The sequence below is a fragment of the Medicago sativa genome, chromosome 6 (genome assembly GCF_051527215.1).
Source record: "Medicago sativa cultivar Bolivia chromosome 6, Bolivia_mono, whole genome shotgun sequence".
Taxonomy (NCBI): domain Eukaryota; kingdom Viridiplantae; phylum Streptophyta; class Magnoliopsida; order Fabales; family Fabaceae; genus Medicago; species Medicago sativa.
In genome coordinates, this window is record NC_140754.1 from 81,105,734 (window position 1) to 81,130,796 (window position 25,063).

The 25,063-nt window shown below is 31.7% G+C and overlaps 3 protein-coding genes and 3 pseudogenes across 4 annotated transcripts; 3 read left to right on the forward strand and 3 right to left on the reverse strand.

Moving 5' to 3' along the window:
- Window positions 1-3,324: 3,324 nt before the first annotated feature.
- Window positions 3,325-4,846, reverse strand: LOC146917305 (F-box only protein 8-like). Its single transcript, XM_085717231.1, has one exon. The coding sequence runs from the start codon at window positions 4,807-4,809 to the stop codon at window positions 3,595-3,597; it is 1,215 nt and encodes a 404-aa protein (XP_085573357.1). The 5' UTR covers window positions 4,810-4,846; the 3' UTR covers window positions 3,325-3,594.
- A 2,021-nt stretch (window positions 4,847-6,867) lies between these two features.
- Window positions 6,868-7,872, reverse strand: LOC146917306 (putative F-box protein At2g16220; annotated as a pseudogene).
- Window positions 7,873-11,711: 3,839 nt separating this feature from the next.
- On the forward strand, window positions 11,712-12,931 carry LOC146917307 (protein FAR1-RELATED SEQUENCE 5-like; annotated as a pseudogene).
- Window positions 12,932-13,074: 143 nt separating this feature from the next.
- Window positions 13,075-14,628, forward strand: LOC146917308 (protein FAR1-RELATED SEQUENCE 1-like). The gene is made up of 3 exons (XM_085719102.1): window positions 13,075-13,807; window positions 13,888-14,001; window positions 14,099-14,628. Exons 1-3 carry the CDS (start codon window positions 13,304-13,306, stop codon window positions 14,138-14,140), a joined length of 660 nt encoding a protein of 219 aa, XP_085575228.1. The 5' UTR covers window positions 13,075-13,303; the 3' UTR covers window positions 14,141-14,628.
- Window positions 14,629-14,775: 147 nt separating this feature from the next.
- Window positions 14,776-15,798, reverse strand: LOC146917309 (3-isopropylmalate dehydrogenase, chloroplastic-like; annotated as a pseudogene). The gene is made up of 3 exons (XR_015016661.1): window positions 15,705-15,798; window positions 15,486-15,615; window positions 14,776-15,393 (listed from the first exon to the last, which is right to left on the reverse strand). The product of XR_015016661.1 is annotated as a 3-isopropylmalate dehydrogenase, chloroplastic-like (transcript).
- A 3,838-nt stretch (window positions 15,799-19,636) lies between these two features.
- LOC146917310 (uncharacterized) lies at window positions 19,637-24,761 on the forward strand. The gene is made up of 3 exons (XM_085719103.1): window positions 19,637-20,516; window positions 22,164-22,310; window positions 23,957-24,761. The coding sequence occupies exons 1-3, from the start codon at window positions 19,740-19,742 to the stop codon at window positions 24,533-24,535; spliced, it is 1,503 nt and encodes a 500-aa protein (XP_085575229.1). The 5' UTR covers window positions 19,637-19,739; the 3' UTR covers window positions 24,536-24,761.
- Window positions 24,762-25,063: the final 302 nt, after the last annotated feature.

The following is a 25,063-nucleotide window of genomic DNA, read 5'->3' on the forward strand; positions in this document are numbered from 1 at the left end:
TAAATATACCCATTCAAGAAAACTTAATTACTAAGTATCATTAATAATTTGGATTTAAAATTGTTTTTTTTTTTTACAAATTCTTTTAATCTCTATTTTATATTATTTTGACCTTTTTTCCCCCTTTATTACCAAACCTCTAGAAAATCACCGTTGCCTAATCCTTTTAAAGTCTAGTAAAAAGAGAAATCAAAAGAGCATCTTGTTGTTTCTACTATCATAAAAAAATTCCTAATTTAGAACATCATTTATATTGTAGTTGAATTGCAAATCAAAAGAGCATCTTGTTATTTATACTATCATTAATAAGGATGGCCTTTTTTATATTGTAGTTGAAAATGAAATCAAAAGAGAATCTTTTATTTTTGTTTCTTTTCCTTTTTATTACATCTTGTTATTTTTACTATTATAATAAAAATCCTAATTTAGTTTCTATCTTTCAATGGAAAATTTTGAGTCGAAAGCTATAGCCTTGGAGATGGACTTGTTCTAACTTGCTCTGTTTGGCACCCCTTGTAAAAAGAAAATATATGATAATGATTTTTTGTTTGTGGAGAAAGTTATTAAACCACCAAGTCAATTGTCACTCAAATACTCAATTTCTTTTACCTTTCTATGTAGATTTCTATTCTGAATTATACCATGTACAGTTTTTATCGGTTTGATGTTGATAATCAAGGCCGACCATGTGTAAGTATAACAAGGCACATTGAATAAGACCTCAAAAAAAAGAATGAGGGCCCTCCATTTTTTTAATTGTACCTTATAAAATTGCTCTTTATGTATGCAGTGTTTGCTCTCAAACTCATCAAATCGACTAAAATGACTTCAACTACGATTAACTACCATTTGCTAACAAATGGTAGTTAATTGTCGTTTTTAAAAGCAGTAGTTAATTATCTTGACAATTAAGTATGAGTTACATAGAAAACACAGCTTGGTGTGTAATTTTGAACACTACTTCATACTTCGTCCATTCATTCAGTCCTTCATACATTCCTTCATTCATTCAATCGAAATATTAGATGCAAATCATCAAGAAATCATTCATTCATTCGAAAGTGCAAATAATTGTCTAGGTAATAGTCTACCAACATTCATCATTTACATAAAACTAAAAAAAAGCAAAAAAAAAAAATCGTGGGCATGTCATCCTCGTTTTTGTAACTTGATATTGAGTGGCCAATAGTGTTTCATCCGCATTCTGCTGAAGACAAACACGTAGGTATTCGATTGATATACCATTTTGTAAACCATCCACCGGATGGTCCAAACACTTATGATCACCTGTAGTGTATCCAAAGTATCCCAAACATGCTCCTCATCAATTAGAACCTCCACATTTCTTGGCCTAGGTGGTTCTCCCTCGATTGGTGGCAGTACCTTCTAATGAGATACCCTATATAACCAGGACATTTAACCCCAAATATTTTGCTTCATCCCTACTGAATTGCCATATATAGATAAAGGTTTTTTCAAAGGTGGAGTTACATGTTGATTCGAGTGTGCTTGTGCATACGCTGCATATAGCTAAGGCTGGGAGTGTGGTTGGTTGGCACCTCAATCATGAAAATCATATATTGCTTGCGCTGGAGTGGGAAATTAAAATGTTTAATTTTGTATCGTGAGACAAATTTGTGTGCATACGCTATTGCGAACTTGGGTTGTAAGCATGCTTCTGGGTTGCACATGTATGAATTGTGTCCTACTAGTTTAAACTCCTTGGATATAGCTAATGTTTATGGAGACGGTGACCTGTAGAGTCATCTCTATCTAGTCATTTATTTTTATGGGATTAGGCTCCTTTTATTCCAAAAAAAAAAAATAGATACAATTATATATTGCTCATCGTAAAATTTCAATACAGCTGGTTCATTCAAAAGACTAGTAATACTATCTCAAATGGTTATACCTTCCGTTGGCCAAATAAAAATGATTAATCGATTTTATTTTTATGTTAATCAAAAGATGTAATTGTAAAATATAATTTATATTTTTTTAAATACTTTTTTATATATTTTCTAAATAGCCTAAATAAATTAAAATTGTTAAAGTTTATAATTGTATTTGTGTATTGCTTCAAGTTGAAGGACGTCATCGAAGAATTGATAAATAAAAAGAAGCTCAACCGCTACACCAAGAATGATTACCAAAGGAGTGATAAAAAGAAACACTCCCCGCGGAAGTCATCCCAACGAAGCGAACTAAAGGGAAACGCTCCTTGGGCCGAGACGAAACTCCATCAAGAAAGTCATTAAACACGGTGAGTCAAAAGAGCTTGAAGGGAAATGCGGTCACCAAGATCGAGGCCCGTCAACTGCCTGCTGAGAATTTTTCCATAGACTACGTGACGGGCAGGTCGTTACCCCTTGTGACGCCCGTCACCTGAACAAAGGGTGTCTCCTCAGGTCTGGGAGACAGAGAACTTGTGTGGCCCACTTTTCCCCTCTATCCAACCCCATCCATTCCTTTTCAAAACCTATCTTTCTCTCTCCTCCCCTTCATTCCAAACCCACAACCGTACTTCCAAACCCACATACCTTAATTACATGAAAATTTCAATAAGAAGTAACTCTTTTTTTATTTTTTTATGAAAGAAGAAGTAACATTAATAAGATGGATTTTGCATTTTATGTTCAATTTTATATTCTCTTTTATATTTTACTATTTGAGAAAGTTCATTAGAAGTTTTTTTTATTGAGTATTCATTAGTCTTTATGGTAATTCCTATACTGATTTTAGCCGGAATAGCTGTAGATCTATTTCAATTTGAATTCACTTTTCTTGAGATAATAAAAGTGATTACTATTTTCAGATATTTTTAAAATAAATAAGTTACTTACACTTGACTCATTTATGCCCATCCAGTAAAACCAAAACTGTAATTATGCAACTCTTACATAAATGCACACAACAATAATGCAGAATTCAATTCAAAAGAATAGATCAGAATGTGACCAAAATAAAACATTAATGCATATGACACATAAAACAACATATGCTCAAACCAATTTGCATATGACACAGAAATCAGTGTAGCAGCAGTAAAAAAATGCAGAAAATACGCTGTAACAGAAAAGTAGAAATGCGTTAACACGGAATTGAAGTACAGTAACTGAGGCTGCAGAAACACTTGTAAAATACGATAATGCATAAAATGCAGAAACAGATGCATCAGTGCAGTAAAATAAGCACTGTTGCTTCTTATTGTGAATCTCTTAGCAAACTAATTCTTTTTAATTCTTTTTAATTCCATCATTTTATGTAAATGTAAATAGCTAACAGTCAAGGTGATAACACAACACAAGTATTCCATCAAAGCAATTTTAGTTTGCGAATATAAACAGAATCACTTTCAAAGTATTAGCAGAATATAAACAGAATCACTTTCAAATTAAAATTGATAATAAAGCTACAATGTTCTACGTTAAACAAGGTAAAATCCTAAACAAGGTAAACCACATCAGTTATCAAACGGTTTCTTCACTTTTTATATCTTTGATGATATTTGTGATACGGGTGATTGACAAACCACTTTTTATTAACCAAGGTAAAATCTTGATAAATCTCTTAGGTAAAAACATGAAACCCCAATTAATGATTTATTTCTCCAATCAAGAGACGGCTTTCCTTGTAAATCGAAATATCATAAAAATTTGTTCCTTTAAAACCAAGTTCTTTAGTCTCCTGGGTACTTAAATCAAAACATACTAGTTGGCCATCTTTTTTATGGAAGAATACGTCACCATTCTTTCCCGCTCCGATACAATCCTGAACATCGAGCAATGGTCCAACAACGAAGAGTTTAGTCCACGATTCCTTTACGCCAAGTTCAGCCAAAATTGAGATGTGAAAAGTAGTTTTACTAAAATACCATGAGATTGAGGCAATGGATCCCTTTAACACCACCAAGCGTTTCACTGGTATAAGATGAAAGTTGGTATCTATGATTGAAGGTATATCTAAAGGCATAGGTGTTGTAAAAAATATCTCATTGTTCAAGTTAAACGATGCCATCAAATATTCATCACAATTTTCATTATTAGCCCACCAATGACATATTCCATCGATGCACAACGAACCATATGGTGCACTAGGATTCCAACAAGGCATATTCATATCAAGTTTTCGCCAAGAATTACACCTTAGGCTATAAATCTCCCATACGGGTTCGTAGGATATTTCATCCCATGGCACGTCTTCCTTCCGCACATTTAGAAGCCGAAGTTTTGACTCACTTATTCTCTCAAATTGTATATACCTAATAATCTTAAAGTCATCTTTCATATGGTTGTAACCAAACCTGTAAATATCATTTGAAGCTGCCCGATAAGGTGGTACAGACCGAGCAGGACTGGGGGGAATGGCCTTGAACTCATGTGTAGCTGGGTTCCACAACATAAGTGTGTCTTCCCAACCCTCTTTAAGGAGAACAGTTCCTGTAAAAGCAGCACAACCGAAAAAAGTGAAGACAGGGTTTTCCTCTTGAAATGGATTTGGAGATTGTAATTTGAGTAGATTCTCATATCTCTCACCAGATAGTAAATGGTAAGAGTCAAGGTGAATCCAATTACGAGTATGATCACTATATAGGATGAGGGATGTATCATTGTAACAAGGTTGAGGATTAGATAGGAAATTATTGCGGAATTTGTTCATGAAATGAGAGTTTTCAAACAAGTGCGACCATGTTTTGTTTACGCATCCAAATCGTTTCAAAGATTTTAAAGGAATCTTTGAGAGAATAGAGAATACAAGATCATTGGGTATGTGATTCCTAACCTTTCTTTTACTTCCAGGATTTGCCATTGGCAAATGAGATATGAGATAGTGCTATCCAAATTTGTTTGGTGGTTTCGTTTGAGTAAGTTTAGTGGTTTAAATAAACCCACTCAAGAAAACTTAATTACGAAGTATCATTAATAAATTGGATTTTACATTCTTTTTTTATTTTACAAATTCTTTTAATTTATCTTAAATGTTTTTATATTATTTTTACGAAGTATCCTAACCTTCCTGTTATTACCAACCTCTAGAAAATCATCGTTGTCTAATCCTTTTAAAGTCTAGTTAAAAGAGCAATCAAAAGAGCATCTTGTTATTTCTTCTTTTTTTTTTTTTTTTGTTACAACCATTTATTTCTACTATCATAAAAAACAAATCCTAATTTAGAACATCATTAATAAAATCAAAAGATCATCTTGTTATTTGTACTATCATTAATAAGGAAGGCCTTTTTTATATTGTAGTTGAAATGCAATCAAAACAGCATCTTTTTATTTATTTCTTTTCCTTTTTGTTACATCTTGTTATTTGTACTATCATTAATAAAGAAGGCGTTTTTTATATTGTAGTTTTTTTTTTTTTGAAGGATTTTTATATTGTAGTTGAAATGCAATCAATAGAGCATCTTTTTATTTATTTCTTTTCCTTTTTTATTACATCTTGTTATTTGTACTATTATAATAAATATCCTAATTTATTTTCTAGCCCGTGGAAAATTTTGAGTAGAAACTTCTAGCCTCGGAGATGGACTTGTTCTAACCTCTAAAGTATCATGGTTTTGGCACCCCTTGTAAAAAAGAAAATATATGATAATGATTTTTTGTTTGTGTAGAAAATTCTTAAACCACCAAATCAATTATCACTATCAAATGCTCGATTTGTTTTACCTTCTATGTAGATTTCTATTCTGAATTATACCATATATAGTTTCCCTGCAAATTTTTAATAGGTTTGATAAGGCCTAAGAACTCGATACACAAGAACTGAGTAATGTCCTTTAGGTTTTAAACTTTTCTCTTGATGCAAAATAAATATGATAGATAGTACATGATAATATGATATTAAACAAATGCACAACTTACTCATGAACATTTCTTGTGCTTTTCTCAATATAACAACCTACTACTATGTTAGCATTTTGTTTTCTTTAATTGGATCGTTCCTTGTTATCTTGCACATCAATCACTTGATCATCTTGCTTCCGAGGATTTCAAATAACTTGAACTTTTCATCGGCCAAACATACACTTCCTACTCCTCACTACTATAAAGGTTTTCTTAGCTCTTAGATTAATATCGTAGAATTGACCATTGTTTGTGTCCTTACGAAGATGTAGTGAGTTGCTCTATCAGACAGACCTTATTGATACATTATACATGATAACTTTGATTCATTAATCCCGTCTTTCACAAATTAATGATGACATGTATCGCCCCCAAAATGAATAGTTTCTACGTTGCCACATTTTTTGACTACTACGCCAAATATTACAATCACCAATTTTGTAAATTGTAAAGATATGCATATCCTTGTTCCGGCCCAGTCCCACGAAGGATGCACACCCAAAGTTCATTAGGCTTCGTTAAGATACCCAGACCGAACTGTATCATGAATGCATCTTTAACTTTATTCATGTATTGAAGCCTTTCTTTCGCAGAGTTGATATCTTTTGTATGTAGAGCCCCACACAAAATTTTGCTGCAATTTTATTACAAACTTCTTCCTTAGGGAATCTCTTATGTTGCACCAAAAACAGCTATAGCAAGACTGCTGGCAAGTTTAGCTTCAATAATAATGTTGTTGAAACTATCTTTTTTGTTTCTACCATGACAAGTAGTAAATGATCCATCCATTAACTTCACCATCCATGAACCTTTGCATTCACCATCAACAATAAACTTGATATAGCTGATGTACACTTACACCATCCATTCATGTTTTAATGCTTTTCTGCACACTATAACAATATACCCCTCTCACATCCTCAAATGGATTGAGAACCCCTAGAGAATGGCCCATAGTAAATTATGCACGAAAAAACATTATCGTAATTATGCAGAAAAACCAAAATTGTATAAACCATGAAAAACAAATTAATGATTTATTCCTCCAATCGGGACAATGATTTCCTTGTAATGGATCCATTTAAATCCACCAAGCGTCTTTTCACAAGTATATAAAGAAAATTGGTATCAATGGTTGAAGGTATGTCTAAGGGTATAGGTGTTGTAAAAAATATGTCATTGCTAGTTAAATGACACCAACAAATGTTCATCACAATTTTCACTATCAGCCCACCAGTGACATATTCCATCGATCCACAACGATTCATATACTGCACAAGGACTCCAACAAGGCATATTCATATCAAGTTTCCTCCAAGAGTTACATTTAGGCTATAAATCTCCCATACAGGGTCATATGATATTTCGTCCCATGACACATCTTCCTTCCGCACATTGAGAAGCCGAAGTTCTCGATCACTTATTCTCTCGAAACGTATATTCCTAATAATCTTAAAGTCGTCCTTAATATAGGTGTAACCAAACCCGCAAACATCATTTGAAGCTGCCCGATAAGGTGGTACAGACTGAGCGGGACTGGGAGGACTGACCTTAAATTCATGAGTAGCTGGATTCCACAATACAATTGTACCTCCATTTTGAAGGAGAACGATTCCAGTAATGGCAGCACTACCAAAAAAATCAAAAACAGGATTTTCCTCTTGAAATAGATTTCGAGATTGTAATTTGAGTCAATTCTCAAATCTCTCACCAGAAAGTAAATAGTACGAGGAACAATGAGTGTCATTATGAAAATAATAATTATATAGGATGAAAGATGTATCATCGTAATAAGGGAGAGGATTAGATACGAAATTATTGTAGAATTTATTCATGAAATGAGGGTTTTCAAACATGAGAGACCATGTTTTATTTACACATCTAAGCCGTTTCAAATATTTCAAAGGAAGTTTTGAGAGTATAGAGAATACAAGATCGTTGGATATGTGATTCTTAACCTTTCTTTTACTTCCAGAATTTGCCATCAAATGGGATATGAGATAGTTTGTTTTTCAGTGCTTTGAGAAAATTCTGAGATGATGGTCCAAATTGATACTGTTAATAAAACCACTTATATGGGAACATCATTGTAAAGTTTAAAAGAGCTGGCCTATGAAAAAAAAAACCTTTATATTTGACCAAAAAAAAAACAAAAAAAACCTTTATAAGTTTTAATACAGCTGGCCTATTCAAGAAAAAATAATTTATCTCAAAAGGTCATTTTAGTGTAAGTCATCTCAAGAAAAAGGATTAATTGAATAGTAATTGTATTTTTATTTTAATCAAAAGATGTAATTATAAAAGATATATTCTTTTATATATTTTCATTTTTCATAATACTTTTTAATATATAGCTTAAATAAATTAAAATTGTAAAAGTTTATAGTTTTATGGGATAAATAAATTTGTTGTTCCTAAACAATTTTGTGATCCCTAATGATTAATTTATGTTCAGTTTTTTTAACTGGGTCAATTTATGTTCATGTTAATGTTAAAATTATCACTGTTTTAAGTTTAAGATGTTTCCATGATATGTCCATCTATTATGTTCAACCCTTGTATATATTATATGTTCAAGAAATATCAAAAACATATCAAATTGACACTCATGAGGGAAGGTCACTAAACCGCTTTACTTTGCTGGGTGAATTGATGCTCGCCTAGCGAAGTCGCTCTTTCGCTTTCCTTGAAAACTTTTCGGGATTCTTTGTTTTTTGCACGCTCAGCGAAAGTGTTCTGGAGAAGAATCCTTGATCTTTATCCTTGTGAAGAACTTCATGACCAAATTACCTTCTTAGCTAAGTTTCCTTAAAGGTTAAGTTACTTCATGGTTAATCTTTCTTGGATACTTGTTAAGTTTCCTTAGTAGCTAAGCTTACTTTCTTTGGTGGCTAAGTTTACTTTCTTTAATTTCTTCGTGGATAAGTAAACTTACTACGTAATGTTCACCATTCCATCATTCACTTTGTCATTTAGCTTAAAAACCTACAAAATAAAATGGAATTATGTGAAAGTATTTTAACTTGCATTATAGGTATTTGGACCATATATTTGCAAGATATTTAGGGTTTTCTTTGATATTGTAAAACAAGTTAATAACAGTTGTAAATAAATATATAATAATAACCAAAATTTAGCACTTATCATCAGTCTCAGAGATGATGATGAGTGAAAGGTTCGACAAAACCTTCAGGAGATATCATCAAAAGTACCAAGAATACACGCCCTACAATTCCTCGTCTGATCGCTTAGAGATCATCGGGCCATCAAATGAGTCCCCCAATTGTTGTTCCTACTATCATAGAAAATATTTGTCATTTCAAAAAAAATTCTAATTCGGTATGTATCTTTCTATGGCTCCTTGGCAGCTCAATCGAAAAAATTTAGAGTCAAAATCTCGCAGTTTGTCTCAAAGATGATGATCTAAAACAACAATCAAGAGTAAAACCGACAATGTTTCTAAGGCCATACACTTCCACTTTGTAGAGTCAAGCGAAGGACCTTCAGTTTTTTATAATGGAACCAAACTAAACTATTCAGATAGTTCATTATAATTTTTTTGACCAAAATAAACGAAACTATTTGAGACAGTTCATTAGAAATTTATTATTGAGTAGTCCTTAAAAAAAAAAAAGACAAAATACTTAATTGAGAAATAATTGTATTTACATAATAATTACATTAGAAAGTTCCACTTAGAATTTATTAAGAAAGATCAATATGCTTAATTGAGAAGTAGACCTTAAAAAATACTTAATTTTATTTTTATTGAGTAATTCCACTTAGAATTTTTTTGACCAAATTAAACTAAACTAGTTGAGACAGTTCATTCAAAAACAAAAGTTTCAACTTTAACTACTCCCACTCATCCGATTATTTTCAGATCAAATATTCACAATGAATAATCATTCATCCATTACGTGTATTGATTTTCTAAAGTAAAAAGTTTAAAGACAAAAAAATGAAGAAAAAAAAACCAAATTATTGGGTCAAAGAAGTATATACAATAATTACTTAATATGGTCCGAACAAAAATTCCCACTAATCCATAACATAGAAATGGCAATTCCTGTGATCTAGTTCATTTTGAATTCCCTCTTCTGAAATAATAATTTTTTTAAGAGCAATGCTATATAGTGGGAAAGAAATTATAGCGAAAACGTCCCAAAACAAAACTGATCAATAACAATATAATTTGCTGTTTGGTGGAATACAAGGAGCTGTTAGCGGGAAAAAAGAAAATCAAGTAATAATCCTCCAACCAAAACTAACCAACAATTTCTTGAAGCATTCGCTTGATATTCTGTCGGGAGAAAAATCATTTCCTTTTTTTCAATAGTTTAGATGTCTCCAAAGAAAAAGTAACTTCAAGCCCAATTTAGTAGTATTAAACAAAACTACTCCCTCCGTCCCTTAATGCAACCTCCCTTTGCTTTTTTCACATTTCTTAAGAAAAGTTGTCAGTGTAATTATTATGTCTGTTTTGTGTGTTAATATTATCATATTGTCCTTTGTTTGTATATGTATTAAATTTGACTTTTTTAAATTTCAAGATAAGTTAGTAGTATTAATTAGGGGTATGTTTAGGAAAATAATAATAAATGCATCTAGTAATTTGAAAAGGGGTTTAGATTTAGGGACAAAAATAAAGTCAAATGGGTGGTTAGATATAGGGACGAAGGGAGTATTTTATAAAACCAATTCATTTAAAGTTAATTTACAAACACTTGACTCATTTACATTTCACATAAACATAAATTAACTGTTGTTTCGTTGTTTTGTTTTTTTGGTCAAGTAGCTTAGTGGTTAGAGAAATTGACTCATTTACATTTCACATAAACATAAATTAACTGTTGTTTCTTTGTTTTGTTTTTTTGGTCAAGTAGCCTAGTGGCTAGAGATTCTTTGTTTTGTTTTTTTGGTCAAGTAGCCTAGTGGCAAGAGAAATTCACCTTAAAGGTGAATAAGTGGGGTGTCCGGGGTTCGAACCCCGACCCCTGCATATAATATGCATTGTCCCTTACCAAGTGAGCTAAGCTCATTGGGACAGTTGACTGTTGTTTCTAATTATTAGTTTGATTAAAATAAAAAGCAGTTTTGTACCCAAAAAAAAAAAAAAGCAGTTAACAACATGTTAGGTATAAACTGCATACATTAAAATAATAGTTTACACGTATCGAGTGACTTGAAATAATAAATAGTAGATATAGACATTCTAGGACGGCACTTCAGTGACATAGCAAAACTAATGGTATGGTGACATTACCAATAATAAGCTGACATGTGGCATAGAGTCTTAAAATAAAACAAAAAAACAAAATGGCCATTTTAAGTGAAAATGAACCAAACATGACTCACAAAACACAAACACGTTACCGCGCTTCTGCTTTCTCCCTTTCCACTTCAAAGCAAAACCACCACTAATTTTCGCCGTCGTACGCCGCCGATCACCACCAATGACCACCTCCGCCATGCCGTCACCTCATAATCTGCCTTCTTAAGGTTTGTTTGTTTTTTCTTATCTTTTTTTTCATCTTTTGTAATGGTTATGGTAATGAGAACAAACCAAAATCAAAATCAAAATCAAGATTAAAATAGGGAATGACTACACTTGATTAGGGAAAGAAAACAAATCTTTTGAACCACTTTCAATTCATTGGGATTAGGTTTTAGGAGATTTAGGGTTTTATTTTAGGATTGAAGTAGTTTAATCTTTTGAACCAATGCTCTGTGTTTATACATATGCTCTGTTTAATAGCAATACATTAGGATTATAAGAGATATAAATTTCTTTTTTTTTTTTTATGTCTTACCTCTTTTATTTACTTGTTAGGTTCCTTCATTTGGGTAGTTTAATCAAACATGACATCTTCAAATGTTGATTGGAAGCCAAGACTTGGAATGAAATTTGATACTATGGAAGAGGCTGAACAATTTTGGCTTGCTTATGGTTTTCGTGAGGGCTTCGGAGTTAGAATACGTTTTACAAACAAGAACAAACACGGCGATGTATCGTCATGTAGGTTTTTTTGTTGTAAGGAAGGACTACGGAAGAAAGAGAAAAAATATGCATATGAAGGAAAAATCCGGAGAGCCGAGTCTAGAACGGATTGCTTAGCAAGAATTACACTTTCACGTCAAAATGGAAAGCTGGTCATCCATGAGTTTGAAGGAAAACATAACCATGATCTACTAAAACGAGAGACAACCCACATGCTTCGATCACATAGAAAGATAACTGAAGTACAAGCAAATGAGATTGATATGGCTGATGACTCTGGATTAGGGCAGAAGGCAACTTATCAACTTATGAGCACACATGCAGGGCATAGAGCTAATGTTGGATATACAGAAGTGGATGTAAGAAACTACATCACTACAAAAAGAAAAAGAAGCATGGTGTATGGCGACGCTGGATATCTTTCACAGTATTTCCAACAGCAATTGTTGGAGAATCCGTCCTTCTTTCATGCATATCAGATGGATATAGATGAACAAATTACAAACGTGTTCTGGTGTGATGCAAAAATGATTTTGGATTACGGGTATTTTGGTGATGTTGTTTCATTGGACACCACATATTGTACCAACGATGCCAATAGACCACTTGCTTTTTTTTCTGGTTTCAACCATTATAGAGGTACGATCATTTTTGGTGCAGCTCTAATGTATGATGAGACAATTCCATCATTTAAATGGTTGTTTGAAACATTCTTACAAGCACACAACAACAAAAAACCAAAGACGATCTTCACTGACCAAAGTCAAGCAATGTCTAGGGCAATTGAAGAAGTGATGCCTGAGACTCACCATGGTTTATGCACATGGCACTTGTTGCAGAATGGAATTAAACATCTTGGAAATGGAATGAAGAAAGGAGGTTCTTTGCTAAGAGGTTTCAGTAAGTGCATGTATGATATTGACATTGAAGCAGATTTTGAGAAAGCTTGGTTTGACTTGGTAAATGAATATAATCTTCACAATAATAATTGGATCAAGTCAGTTTATGCCATTAAAAAAAAATGGGCTGCATGTTATATGAAGGAAGCATTGACACTTGGCATGCGAAGTACACAAGTTAGTGAAAGTTTGAATGCTCACTTCAAAGTTTGTCTGAAACCGAATTTGGGTATCCTACAATTCTTCAAACATTTTGAAAGAATTGTTGAAGAGAAGAGAGAAAAAGAATTGAGTTGTGATTATGAGTCCTCACATAAGCTTGCAAGGTTAATGTATGAAACTTCACCAATACTAATCCAAATGGGAAAGGTATACACACACACACTATATTTGAGTTGTTTCAATATGAGTTTCAGTTATTCTTAACTTTATCTGTACCAACTAGACATGAATCTGACTCTCTTTGTGAATATGTCATCACTAAGGAAAATCATGAAGGATCTTGGAGAGTATCATTTAATCGTGTTTCAACTTCCATTACTTGTAGTTGTAAGATGTATGATACATTTGGCATACTTTGTTCACATGCATTAAAAGTGTTTGAATTGAATGATGTTAAGGCAATTCCTAAGAAGTATATTTTAAGAAGGTGGACAAGAGAAGCCCGTTATGGCATTGTGCAAGATTTTAGGGGAAAGGAGGTTGAACAAGATCCTAAGTTGTCTAGAAATCGAATGTTCAGGCAAGTTGTTTCTAAGTTCATTAGAGCGGCAACTGTAGCATCGTATAGTGAAGATTGCCTCATGCTTCTTGATAATAGTGTAGACGAAATGTTCAAGAAACCAATGGAATGTCGCACACAAGCTATAGAAAATGATGGTGATCATCCGTCATTTGTGAGTTCTGATGCTATACAACCAAAGGGATTCAAGAAACATGCTCCTCCAAAGGGAACTAAGCGACATAAAAGTTTCCTTGAGCGTCAGCCTAAGAAAAGAAGTGCTCCTCCAAGTAAACATGCTCAAACTAGTCGCGCCCCACCTCAAAGAAATTCACAGGTATATAAGTCATTATGTAGATTACTTGTTTTAGTTTTACATGTACTTGCACTTATTTTAGTTTTACATAATCATTTTAGGTTATAAAATTAACAACTCAAATGGTTGATGGAGTATCTTGTTCCGCGCCTCCAACTTATGAGCCCCCGCTAGCACGTGAGGACATGTTTGTTAGTTACACAACTATGATGATGGTAATTTCATATCATTTTCATGAGGAACTGTCCTGGATATTAATTATTATTTTTATCACACAGTCATGATACTAATTATTTCTTATTATTAATGTAGGCACCTCTTGATGATGTTACAAATATTCAGGCATTACTTTGATTGACTTTTGATCTAAATCAAAAGAAATGGAGCTGATTATTTTGGATATTCATGTTGACATTTTGGATATGAATTTTTGTAATTATCAACTCAAGTAGATATTTTGGATATTCATGTTGATATTTTGGATATGAATTTTTGTAATTATCAACTCAAGTAGATTTGATGTCTATAGAATATACAATGATTTTGTATTTTACCCACAATGCTTTTGGTAAAAGTTTGATTGAATTCAATGAACAAATATTGAAGCAGCTCAAGCCTTTCAGTAATTCTGGTTATGCAGTCAGTAGTGCTGCTGGTTATGCAGTCAATTTTTCATGTTTCTGGTGCTGACAGTGGAGCAGCTTGGCTGTGTGTTTTTTCTGATTTTTTGGGTTACCGTTATAGCGGGCTCGTTGTATCGTTGTGTTTTCCATCGCACCATTTGTACGTCTTGTACGATTTTGGTGTTTATTAATATATTCGCTATGTTTTCCATCGCACCATTGATTGATTCCAATTTTAGTGAATGTGTGTATCAGGAATGTTTCAATTTTAGTGAATGTGTATATCAGTATCATCACAGTAATTAATCTGATCCAGTTTTATTAATCTGATCCATGAGAAAGCATGAGAAAGCAGAAATTAACTTCTTTTTTTTTGAAACAACGAAATTTTATTCACGTCGAGAATGTGCGAGACACACAAAAACTCGCGGCTGAAACAAAGATACAAAAAGGAGCGCAATAACAGCACTGCTAAAAACAGAAAAACACCCAGCCACACCACGCAGGGAGGGAAAAAACAGCACCAAAAAACCCCCTAGCAGCTGAAAAAACCAGGCACAGAAAGCAGTCCAGCAGCAGGACAGCAGCGAACAGGTGCAAAGAAACAGAACAACAATGAGGCTGTCATATACTCCTAGCCAAAATAGCAAAGCAGCAGCATACCAAAGCCTCATCGCCCACCTAACAGACCCAAAAAACACCATTACCGCACCAAACACGCTTGCGGATTCCACATCCATTCATAATACAAACAAACCGGCAATTTCAAACGACTTAACACCCACCTTCGAATCTTCTAATTCCTAGACAACTCATCCCACCACTGCCAAAGACGAAACAGGTCTGGAGTATAAGCATAAATTAACTTATATCAGTATCATCACAGTCGCTGGTCTGAGATTAGCAAAAACTTGAAGCCCTTCTCATAACTGAAGCAATCCAGTCTCTGGCTTCAAATGTTTCTCATTTTTATCCCATTTATATCTGCAAAAATATTAAACAAAACAATTACACAAACCAAATAAAAAAAACAATTTTTTTTTTTTTGAAATTGATAAGAAAAATAAGTTACGTACCCTCCAATAGCACCAAGAAGAACATCATCAGATTGTTTAGCAGCAGAAAGAGTATCATCAGGTAAAGGAACACCAGTAGCATCAAGTGCAACACCACCCAAAAGCTTCTCTTGAAACTCAAGCTTAATCCCTAATTCAAAAACAAAAGATAAATAGAGAAATGAGTACCCGATTGAAAAAAGAATGAAAATTTAGAAGCAATGAATGTTGGGTACCTACCGTGGAGGGATCCAGTGAGAAGAAGAATGTCTTTTGGGTTGAAGAGGCAAGAAAGGAGAAAGAAGGAGAAAAGCTGATAACACGTTTGGTTCATTTTCACTTAAAATGGTTTTTTTGTTTTTTGTTTTATTTTAATAACTCTATGCCACGTGTTAGCTTATGATTGGTAATGTCACCATACCATTAGTTTTGCTATGTCACTGAAGTGCGGTCCGACATTCTAGTAGCTTTTCCAAAAAAATTACTGGCACTAGTAGCCAAGGGCGGATTCATACTTTAGGTATATGTGGAGCTAAAATTTTAAATAAATAATAATACAAACTAATTTTTTTTTTTGAATCTACAAATATTATTACCTCATAACACTAAAATGTTAGCTATAAAATTGCAAGAAACAAATGACTTTTTAGATACATTGAATAAATTACGTATTTGGTTTAGATTCTTGATTAGATACATAAATTATTCAATGTATCTAAAAAATCAATTTTTTCTTATAAATAGAACCGGAGGGAGTACTAATTAACTTTTTCGTCAAAAAAATAAAATAAAAGTCAATTGAGTTCTGTTCTTAACGTCTTTAACTAACAGTTGGAAAAAGCATTATTAGTGGCATGCTACATAGTACAGTCTACACTACAGGTTTTTCTGTCTATATATAGATCACAGGGAAAGACTTTGACAGAGACATTGTTTGTTTTTATTCAGTTTTTCTATTAATTAAGTTTTTAGTCCTTATAAATATTTGCAGTTTTGTTTTCAATCTCTACAAAATAAAATCACACTTTTTAGTCCGTATAAAATTTTCCATCAGCATTTTTAGTCCCTATAAAAATTTTCCATCAGCATTTTAGTCCCTATAAAATTTTTCCATCAGCATTTTTAGTCCCTAAAATGCTTAAGGAAAATGTCACAGGGACTAAAAAGTGTGATTTTATTTTGTAGGGACTAAAAACAAAACTGTGGACATTTATAGGGACTAAAAACTTAATTAACCCTTCTATTATTATACTTCCATTGTCATTCCGCATGCCCTTTCCTTTTTTTGTTTTAATATAATTTTGACTTATAATTGTAGAGTTTTTGTTTAACAAATAAATGTACATATTAGTACAAAAAGATTTGCATCTATTTTTTTTAGAGGAAAATGAATAAAGTTGTATTGTGTAAAAACAATACTCCTATCACCACTGTTCATTCCTGAGACATTACATTATAGATGGCCCATAAGAAGTGAGAAGATTCATGCATTTAGTCATAATAATTAAAAAAAAAAAAAACATTCACAATGTAGTTGTGATTAATTAACTTGCAATGAATAAGAGAAACTTCTAACCCAACTTGAAGATATGTTTTGACTCAAAGAAAACAAAAAATAGTACTAGCAGTGAAGAAGATATTTTGGTGGTATATGGATTATTTTCGATTGAACTTTTAATTTAAATTGTACCACTAACATTTTTTTTGGCAATTTGATACAGATTGAAGCATTTACTAAAGCAATTGAAGAATATCCTATACATTCAAATGGGCACATACACGTGCCTAAAGATCTAGCTGATATTGTTGAATCAACAATTGGAGCTCTCTTCATTGATTGCGACTCATCCCTCAAAATTGTGTGGAAGGTACTCACTAATTTATCACTTAATAAAATATATTTAAAAATCGATCAAAAATGTATTTTTATGAAAGAAATTGTACAATTTCATGTTTATATGGATACCACCTATAAGTAAAACGTGATTGTTTTAAATATCCACTATGCATTATCTTAGAAGTGATTTTAAGACCTCATATATATTATGAAAGTCTTTCTTGTTTCTCAGTTGTGCGATATATGAGTCTCAACTCTCAAGAGTTCCGATCATTGCTCCAATTAATATTTAATAAAACCATTGCTCCAATTAGGTATACAATATATGATATAGATAGATACATTATATGGTAAGAGAAGTAGGAGAAATGCAATACTAGTGTTCTTAAGTAATAGTTTAGATATGTTGTTATAAGTTAGTTGTATATATAAAGTATTCTTTTAACATGTATCTAAAGCAAATTTTGATGGGATACTCTATTGAATCACTAAATAGTAGTTCAAAGAATAGTTCGAATGGTTTATATGGATAACCTTGGAGATGGTTTATTGCCAGGAAATTAGGGGATCCATGTTTATGTTACGAATGGTTTTCGAACCCTCTTCTTTGTCTTAGTTCTTATGTAGGTTGTTTGTTTTTTGTTGGTTAATAGCCCTTATACTTTTCCCGATTTATGGATTAAATACTTTTGTACTTCTCTCATTATATAATAAATCTTGATTTAAAAAAAAATAGTTCAAGGAATATTTCCATGGGATAATATGTAGAACCACCAAGTACTAGTTCAAAGACTAGTTCTTCATCTACTAGTAGTTCAAAGACTAGTTCTTCATCTACTAGTAGTACATAAAATATTTTATTGCTCTCACGTAGTCAAAATTATCTAATATACTAATAATATAATTTTATGTACATATATATAAATAGCAAAACTTAAGAATTGCCAAGACATAAAGCAGTGTGTGTGTGTGTGTGTGAAATCTTTAAATTGCATAGGATCATAGGTGTGTGTGTGTGAAATCTTTAAATTGCATAGGGTCATAGACATATATTGATATGCTATTTTCTCCTATTTTTTATTAGATATGTATTCTTTTTGCCTCTTCTCTTTTTTTTTTTAGAGGATTTTTGCATTTTCTCTTATGTTTTATAATTTTAGTAGTACTTTACATATATATAACATAGTATATATTTTTTAGATTTAACATTTTATTTTGTTATATTCATTAACTCAATTTTTTTTTTTTACATTTTAAAAAAATTTCTTGGCCAGGTTTTCAGAAAACTACTTGAACCTACAATCGAACTAGACACCGTTGAGAAGCATCCCGTCACAGAGCTGCATGAAGTTTGTCAGAAGAAAAAATTTAATTTACAATTCGTAGACTTGAACCTATAACTGATTTTAGGCTTAATTACTGATGTGGTCCCTTAAGTTATTTGTTGGTTACATTTTAGTCCTATAAGTTATTAAGGTTACAATTTGGTCTCTTCAAGTCATCTTCCGTCAACCAAATAAATCTCCACCATCAAAGCCGTTAACCCAAATGTCTAAAGTGGATAGACATTGCAAGTTGTTACGTCACCGTTCACATGTGCCTATTTAACGTTTTGGCAAAAGATTGACTGTGAGGATTTATTTGGCTAACAAATACTAACTTAAGGGACCAAATTGTAACGTTAATAACTTATAGGACCAAAATGTAACCAACAAATAACTTAAGGGACCAAACCATTAATTAAGCCTTGATTTTATTTTTCTAAGGGATCAAACGAATCATCTCAAAGATTAAAATAATTCACTCTAATATTAATCAAAGAGTACAGTTGGAGAAAATAAAACTAACACTTGTTTTGTGACAAACAATTATTAATTTATGAGACAGAGTGATCATAAAAAGGATAATGATAATTCCATGTCAAAACAAAAAATCAATCCAAAATAGTAAAAAAGAAAAGCATATTTACTGGCATAGAGAAAGAGATAAGGAATAATCTCCCATAACCATTTTGAATGTTGGGTCAAATACCCTTCATGGATTGTACCAGAGAGCTTTGGTTCTATTTTAGTGAAGGCAAAAAACAAAAACAGTTAGCTTGACAGACACCTTTGTTTGTATAATCCTACCATCACTTGTTTGTCTTGTCCCCCACAATCTTGTTGCAGGCAGACTGCTCCTTCTCCTGTAACAATTCGTACCAATAGCCGTTTCTGCAGGAACTGCATTCATCTGTATGGTTTGATATTGTACCAGCAATACTAGTCCAACACTACAAACCAAGAAGTAATAAAAATCATTGGTTCAGTTTTGTACAATTATAAAAACTCTCCATCGTGAACTCCATTACTTGTCTTGTATATACACTACTCCCTCACATCACAATTTGCCATCTCCTTTACTTTCTCTTATTTTCCTCTCTCTTTCAACCACACACCATGGAAATTCAAGCCCACAAAGATCAAGAAGAAGAACTTCTTCACTTAACCACACCACAAAATCATACCATGGACACCATGGAAATTCAAGCACACAAAGAGGTAGAAGAAGAAGAAGAAGAAGAAGAAGCATTTCTCCTCCAAACATGTGCACTCAAAATAGATGAGAAAGAAGAACACTCTCCCAAGCTAGAAAAAGAAGTGCACATGAAGGAAAGTGATTTTCTGCCTCCTTCACCACCGCCACCGCTGCATGAAGTGGAAGTGATTCCCCACACCATGGAAGCTCAAGTTGACAAAGAAGAAGCACTCATCATCCAAACATGCGCACTGAAAATAGACGACAAAGAAGAACACTCTCCTAAGCAAGGACAAGAAGGAGAAGAACACATGAAGGAAAATGAGAATGATGCGGAGACAAAAGAAAATGATTCTCCACCACCTCCTCCACCTCCACCACCACCACCACCGCTGCATGAAGTGGAAGCCATTCTTGAATACGAATTCAAGAACAAACTATTACTAGAAGAGGCTTTCACTCATCGTACTTATGGTGCTGAGAATGGTTTATCTTATGAGCGTTTGGAATACGTAGGTAATTCAGTTCTTAACCTAATGATAACAAAGGAACACTTTCATGCATATCCAACTCTAGCACCAGGTCACTTGACCCGTTTACGTGTTGCAAATTCGGACACTGAAAAGCTTGCACGTGTGGCCATTAAACATGGTCTACATTGTTATTTGCGACACAAAAAGCCACTACTTGGAGACCAAGTAAGTTCTCTCTCTCTCTCTCATATTGGTTACTTGGTCAAACTATTTTTACTTGTAGAAAAATAAACTAGCCAATGGTGACACCAAATTTTTAATATAACTTTGCTTAGTTTCAAGATTTAATCTAATCATGGCTTAGTTACAATCTGAAACAGAAACTATTCTTACAATAAATATTAGAGAAATGTTCAAACATTTACACAAAAGATATACTATATGGTAATTGTAGAGAAATAAGTAAAATGTGATGATTAATATTTAGAATATATTATTGAAAAAACCTGTATTTCATCAAAAATAACTTTATCAGTTTTTTTCATTCATGTGTAAATAAATATTTTTTTTTCTCATTTTATGTTGTAAAAGAACTGGAAAAAAGAGTGGGTATGATTAACTGATGAACAAAATTATATAAGGATTGTCTTCTGTTGTAAGGACCAAATTATTTTTTATTTATTGTATAATAGTTGCTTTTATTTTTTCTCAATAATCAAATTATAAGAATGGTCACATGGTGGTCGTATACCATATATGACCATGCACCTTATTTTTCCTTAATGGTGACTTTAGCTAGCAGTTGGAGAAATATTTATGTTTCTTCTTCGTATTAATTCAAATGACCGCTTCCATATTCACCATAAATTAATAAAAAAAATCACTGTCCTCATTACCTCATTTTATATATTACTTTTCATTTTTTTTCAAGTACTTTATTGGATAGAAATTTATCTCTTAACATAAATAAGTAGGATGATCGAGATTCGAACTCGGTCTATGTATATATTGCAGTTTTACTAATGTTGATCATCTATCATTTGCTAAATATATCACGGATGTAGTGATTACTGTACAATTTCTTAAAATGCATTTGACAATATATTTTTACTTCATGGTTATTTTAGTGCTATTTATGTGTATGACAATTTTAAGTTTGAAATATATCGTTCTTTACTGTTATTTTAGTGCTACCTATAGGTATGACAATTTTAATTTGATACAATTTTAATTTATTACAATCAATGATTTATTTATAATTATATAAAATTATTTTATCACTTATTTAATATTTTTAATATTTTTTGTCAGTTTATAAAAATATTACATGAAACAGATTTTAAAAATTAGCTTAGCAAACAAATTTTCTCATTTTCTCATATCTAAAACTGTTTTTAAAAATTAGCTTAGCAAACGAGTTTTCTCATTTTATCATCTCCAACATAGTTTTAGAAAATTGGCTTTCCAAACAGATTTTTTTTTTCATTCACTTTTTTAAAAACAGTTTTTAAAAACAGATTTATAAAACTAATTTTTAAAACTAAAAATCAAAACTGATTCAAACAGCCCCTAAGTTTGTTTTCATTCAATTTGGTTATTCTTATTCAGTTATACATGTTGGGTCAATGATTTCTGGTACTATAGTACTTAGTTGGTCATTCAGCATGCCTTCTCCAATTTTATTTTATTTTATTTTTTACATAAAAATTAAGTTTCCGTTTTATAAAAAGAATTCCATATATTATTATAAGTTGCATTTAACTATGAAGAAAATGCCAAGGATGTGTGTCGAATTGTTTTATTGAACCGTGAAATTTAACAATGAATTGTAACAATGATTTTTTTTCATTTTGGATAATTTTTTTTGTACAGATTCAAGAATTTACTAAAGGGGTAGCTGAATATCCTTTACATTCCAATGGACTGATCGACGTTCCTAAAAGTTTAGCAGATATTGTCGAGTCAACCATTGGTGCGATCTTCCTTGATTGTGGCTCATCGGTCGAAACTGTGTGGAAGGTACTCATTCATTTTACACTTTTTTGGAATATATTTAAAAAAGTCATAAAAAATATATATTTTCTTTTTTAACAAATCAAAAAAATATTTTTATGAAATTATACAAATGCATGTTTATATGATTTTATTTTAGGGTTAAATATGTTTTTGGTCCCTATAAATATGTCAACTTTTCGTTTTAGTTCCTCTAAACTTTTCCTTCAACATTTAGTCCCTATAAAATTTTCAATCACTACTTTTGGTCTCTATTTTTAATTTAATTTTTGTATTTTTTAATGAAATTATGCAGAAATGTGTATAATATTCTAAAAAAATATCGTAAAAAAATTAGAATTTTTTAACAAAACACAAATTAAATATGAATTTTTAACCTTAAAAAATATATAAATTCATATTAAATTCATGTTTTGTTAAAAAATTCTGAATTTTTTTTTTTGGAGTGACTCTTATAATATTTTGAATTTTCTGGAAAATTTTATTAAATAATATGAATTCTACATGAGTTTATTTTAAAAGAGGGACCAAAGGTGAAGATTGAAAATTTTTTAGGGACTAAAAGTTGAAGGAAAATTTTAGAGGGACTAAAACGAAAAATTGACATATTTATAGGGACCAAAAAAATATTTAACATTTATTTTTATTACGCATGTTTGTATGGTTTTGTTTTTAGTAATGTTTGTATGATTTTATATGGATACCATATCTATAAGTGGGCTTGGAGTGCCTTAAAACGGACTTGCAGTACCTCTCATACTCCCTTAATAAAATTCTCTTTGCTTATAAAAAACTATCTGAAAGTAAAACATTATTGTTTTAAATTTCTTTTACGTATTATCTTAAGACCTCGTATAAATTATATTAGTACAATTGTTATTTCATAAGGACTTACTTACACTTGTTTTTGAACTTCATTAGTTACACTTGATAGTCTTTTTATACATCTCAATTGTTCGATTTGAGTCTCAAGAGTTTCAATCATTGCTCCTGTTAAGTCTACAATATATATAATAGATATATCGATGTCGATCATTCTATTAATATATGGTAAAAAAATAGGAGAAATGCGATGTTTTTTTTAATAAATGATATATGTTATTATAGCTTAATGGTACAAAATAAATTTTTGAAATATGTGTAAAAAGCAGTATCTCGATATGGGATACTCGATAGAACCACTACATAGCTCAACGCCTCAACCATGCATGACTACGATATATTGCAAAAAAGAGCAACTTGTATGTGTATCTATTTTATTTTATTTTTGACAAATTGTATGTGTATCTATATAAAATGCTTTTTCACTCATGTAACCAAAATTATATAATTCTAATGATGTGATTTTTTATGCCGTTCAAAAGAATAATAATGTGATTTTATGTACATATATTATAATCATAATATATGACAAATAGTAAAGTTTAAGACTTGCATACACATAATAGTAAATAGTACTATAGTAATATACAATAATATGACATTTTCTCCTCATATTTTCATTATGTATGCAGAAATATTGCATTTTCTCTTATATTTATTTTATTTACATTTATATATAACATAATATAATTTTTTGAAACTAACATTTTATTTTATTCGTTTATATTTATTAATTCTATTTTTTATAATTTTTATTTTCATTTGGATAGGTTTTTAAAAAGTTACTCGAACCAATAATTGATCCCAACACTATTCAAAGGCATCCGAAGGCAGAGCTTCATGAAGTTTGTTTCAAGAAAAGACTCAAGTTACAATTCAGAGATTTGTGGAAGGAGTCTATGAGAGTTGAAGTCCTTATAAATGAGGAGTTTGTTGGAAGTGGTGTATACGGTTCTAAGAAAGAAATTGCACACAATAGGGCAGCAAAAAATGCTTTGGAAAATATGGAAAAAATTATTGGTATAAGTGCATCTACCAACGAAGTTGCTACCAAAGATTTAGATTACCCTCCTAAGTGCGATGAAAGTTCAGATGCTGCCGTAGATTTAAGTTCACCACCTAAGTGCAATGGAGGTCCAAATGCTATTAAAGACTTAGATTCCCCTCCTAAGTGCGATGGAAGTCTAAATGTTATCGAAGATTTAGGTTCCCCTCCTAATTGCAATGGAGGTCTAGATGCTACCCAAGATTTAGGTTCTCCACCTAAGTGCAATGGAGGTTCAGATGCTGCCGAAGATTTGGGTTTCCCTATAAGTGCAATGGAGGTTCAAATGCTACCAAAGATTTAGATTCCCTGGCTAAGTGCAATGGAGGTCTAGATTCTACCGAAGATTGATGTTTATGTTAGTGGTTGATTTGGGTATTTATTTGTTTGCTTATCACTTAATAGTGAGTTTATGCAATATGAAAGATTCTTGGGGTGCTCACTAAAGAATTTCTCATACACTATTCCAAACTAGAACAGAATAATTATATATATTTCTAACTTATTACATATTGCACCTATCTTTTAAAATATTGTTCTTCTGATGTTTTTGAAATGCTATATTTTAATTATTTTTTACATTATGTTTTACATATGTATTCATTAATTTTATTTTTACTCGCATGTCTTTTAATATTTCCTTGCATGTTTTTAAAAGCTTATTGGAACCCTATAATGACTGATCTAATTAATAACTACTAATTAAAAGCATCTTCGTATGGAACTCTATAAAGTTTTTCATAAGAAAATTTAATGAGAAGGCACATCCAAGTTGCACACAAAATCTGCAGTATTCAGAAAAATTCTGCACAAACATAGTCAGACACGCCAA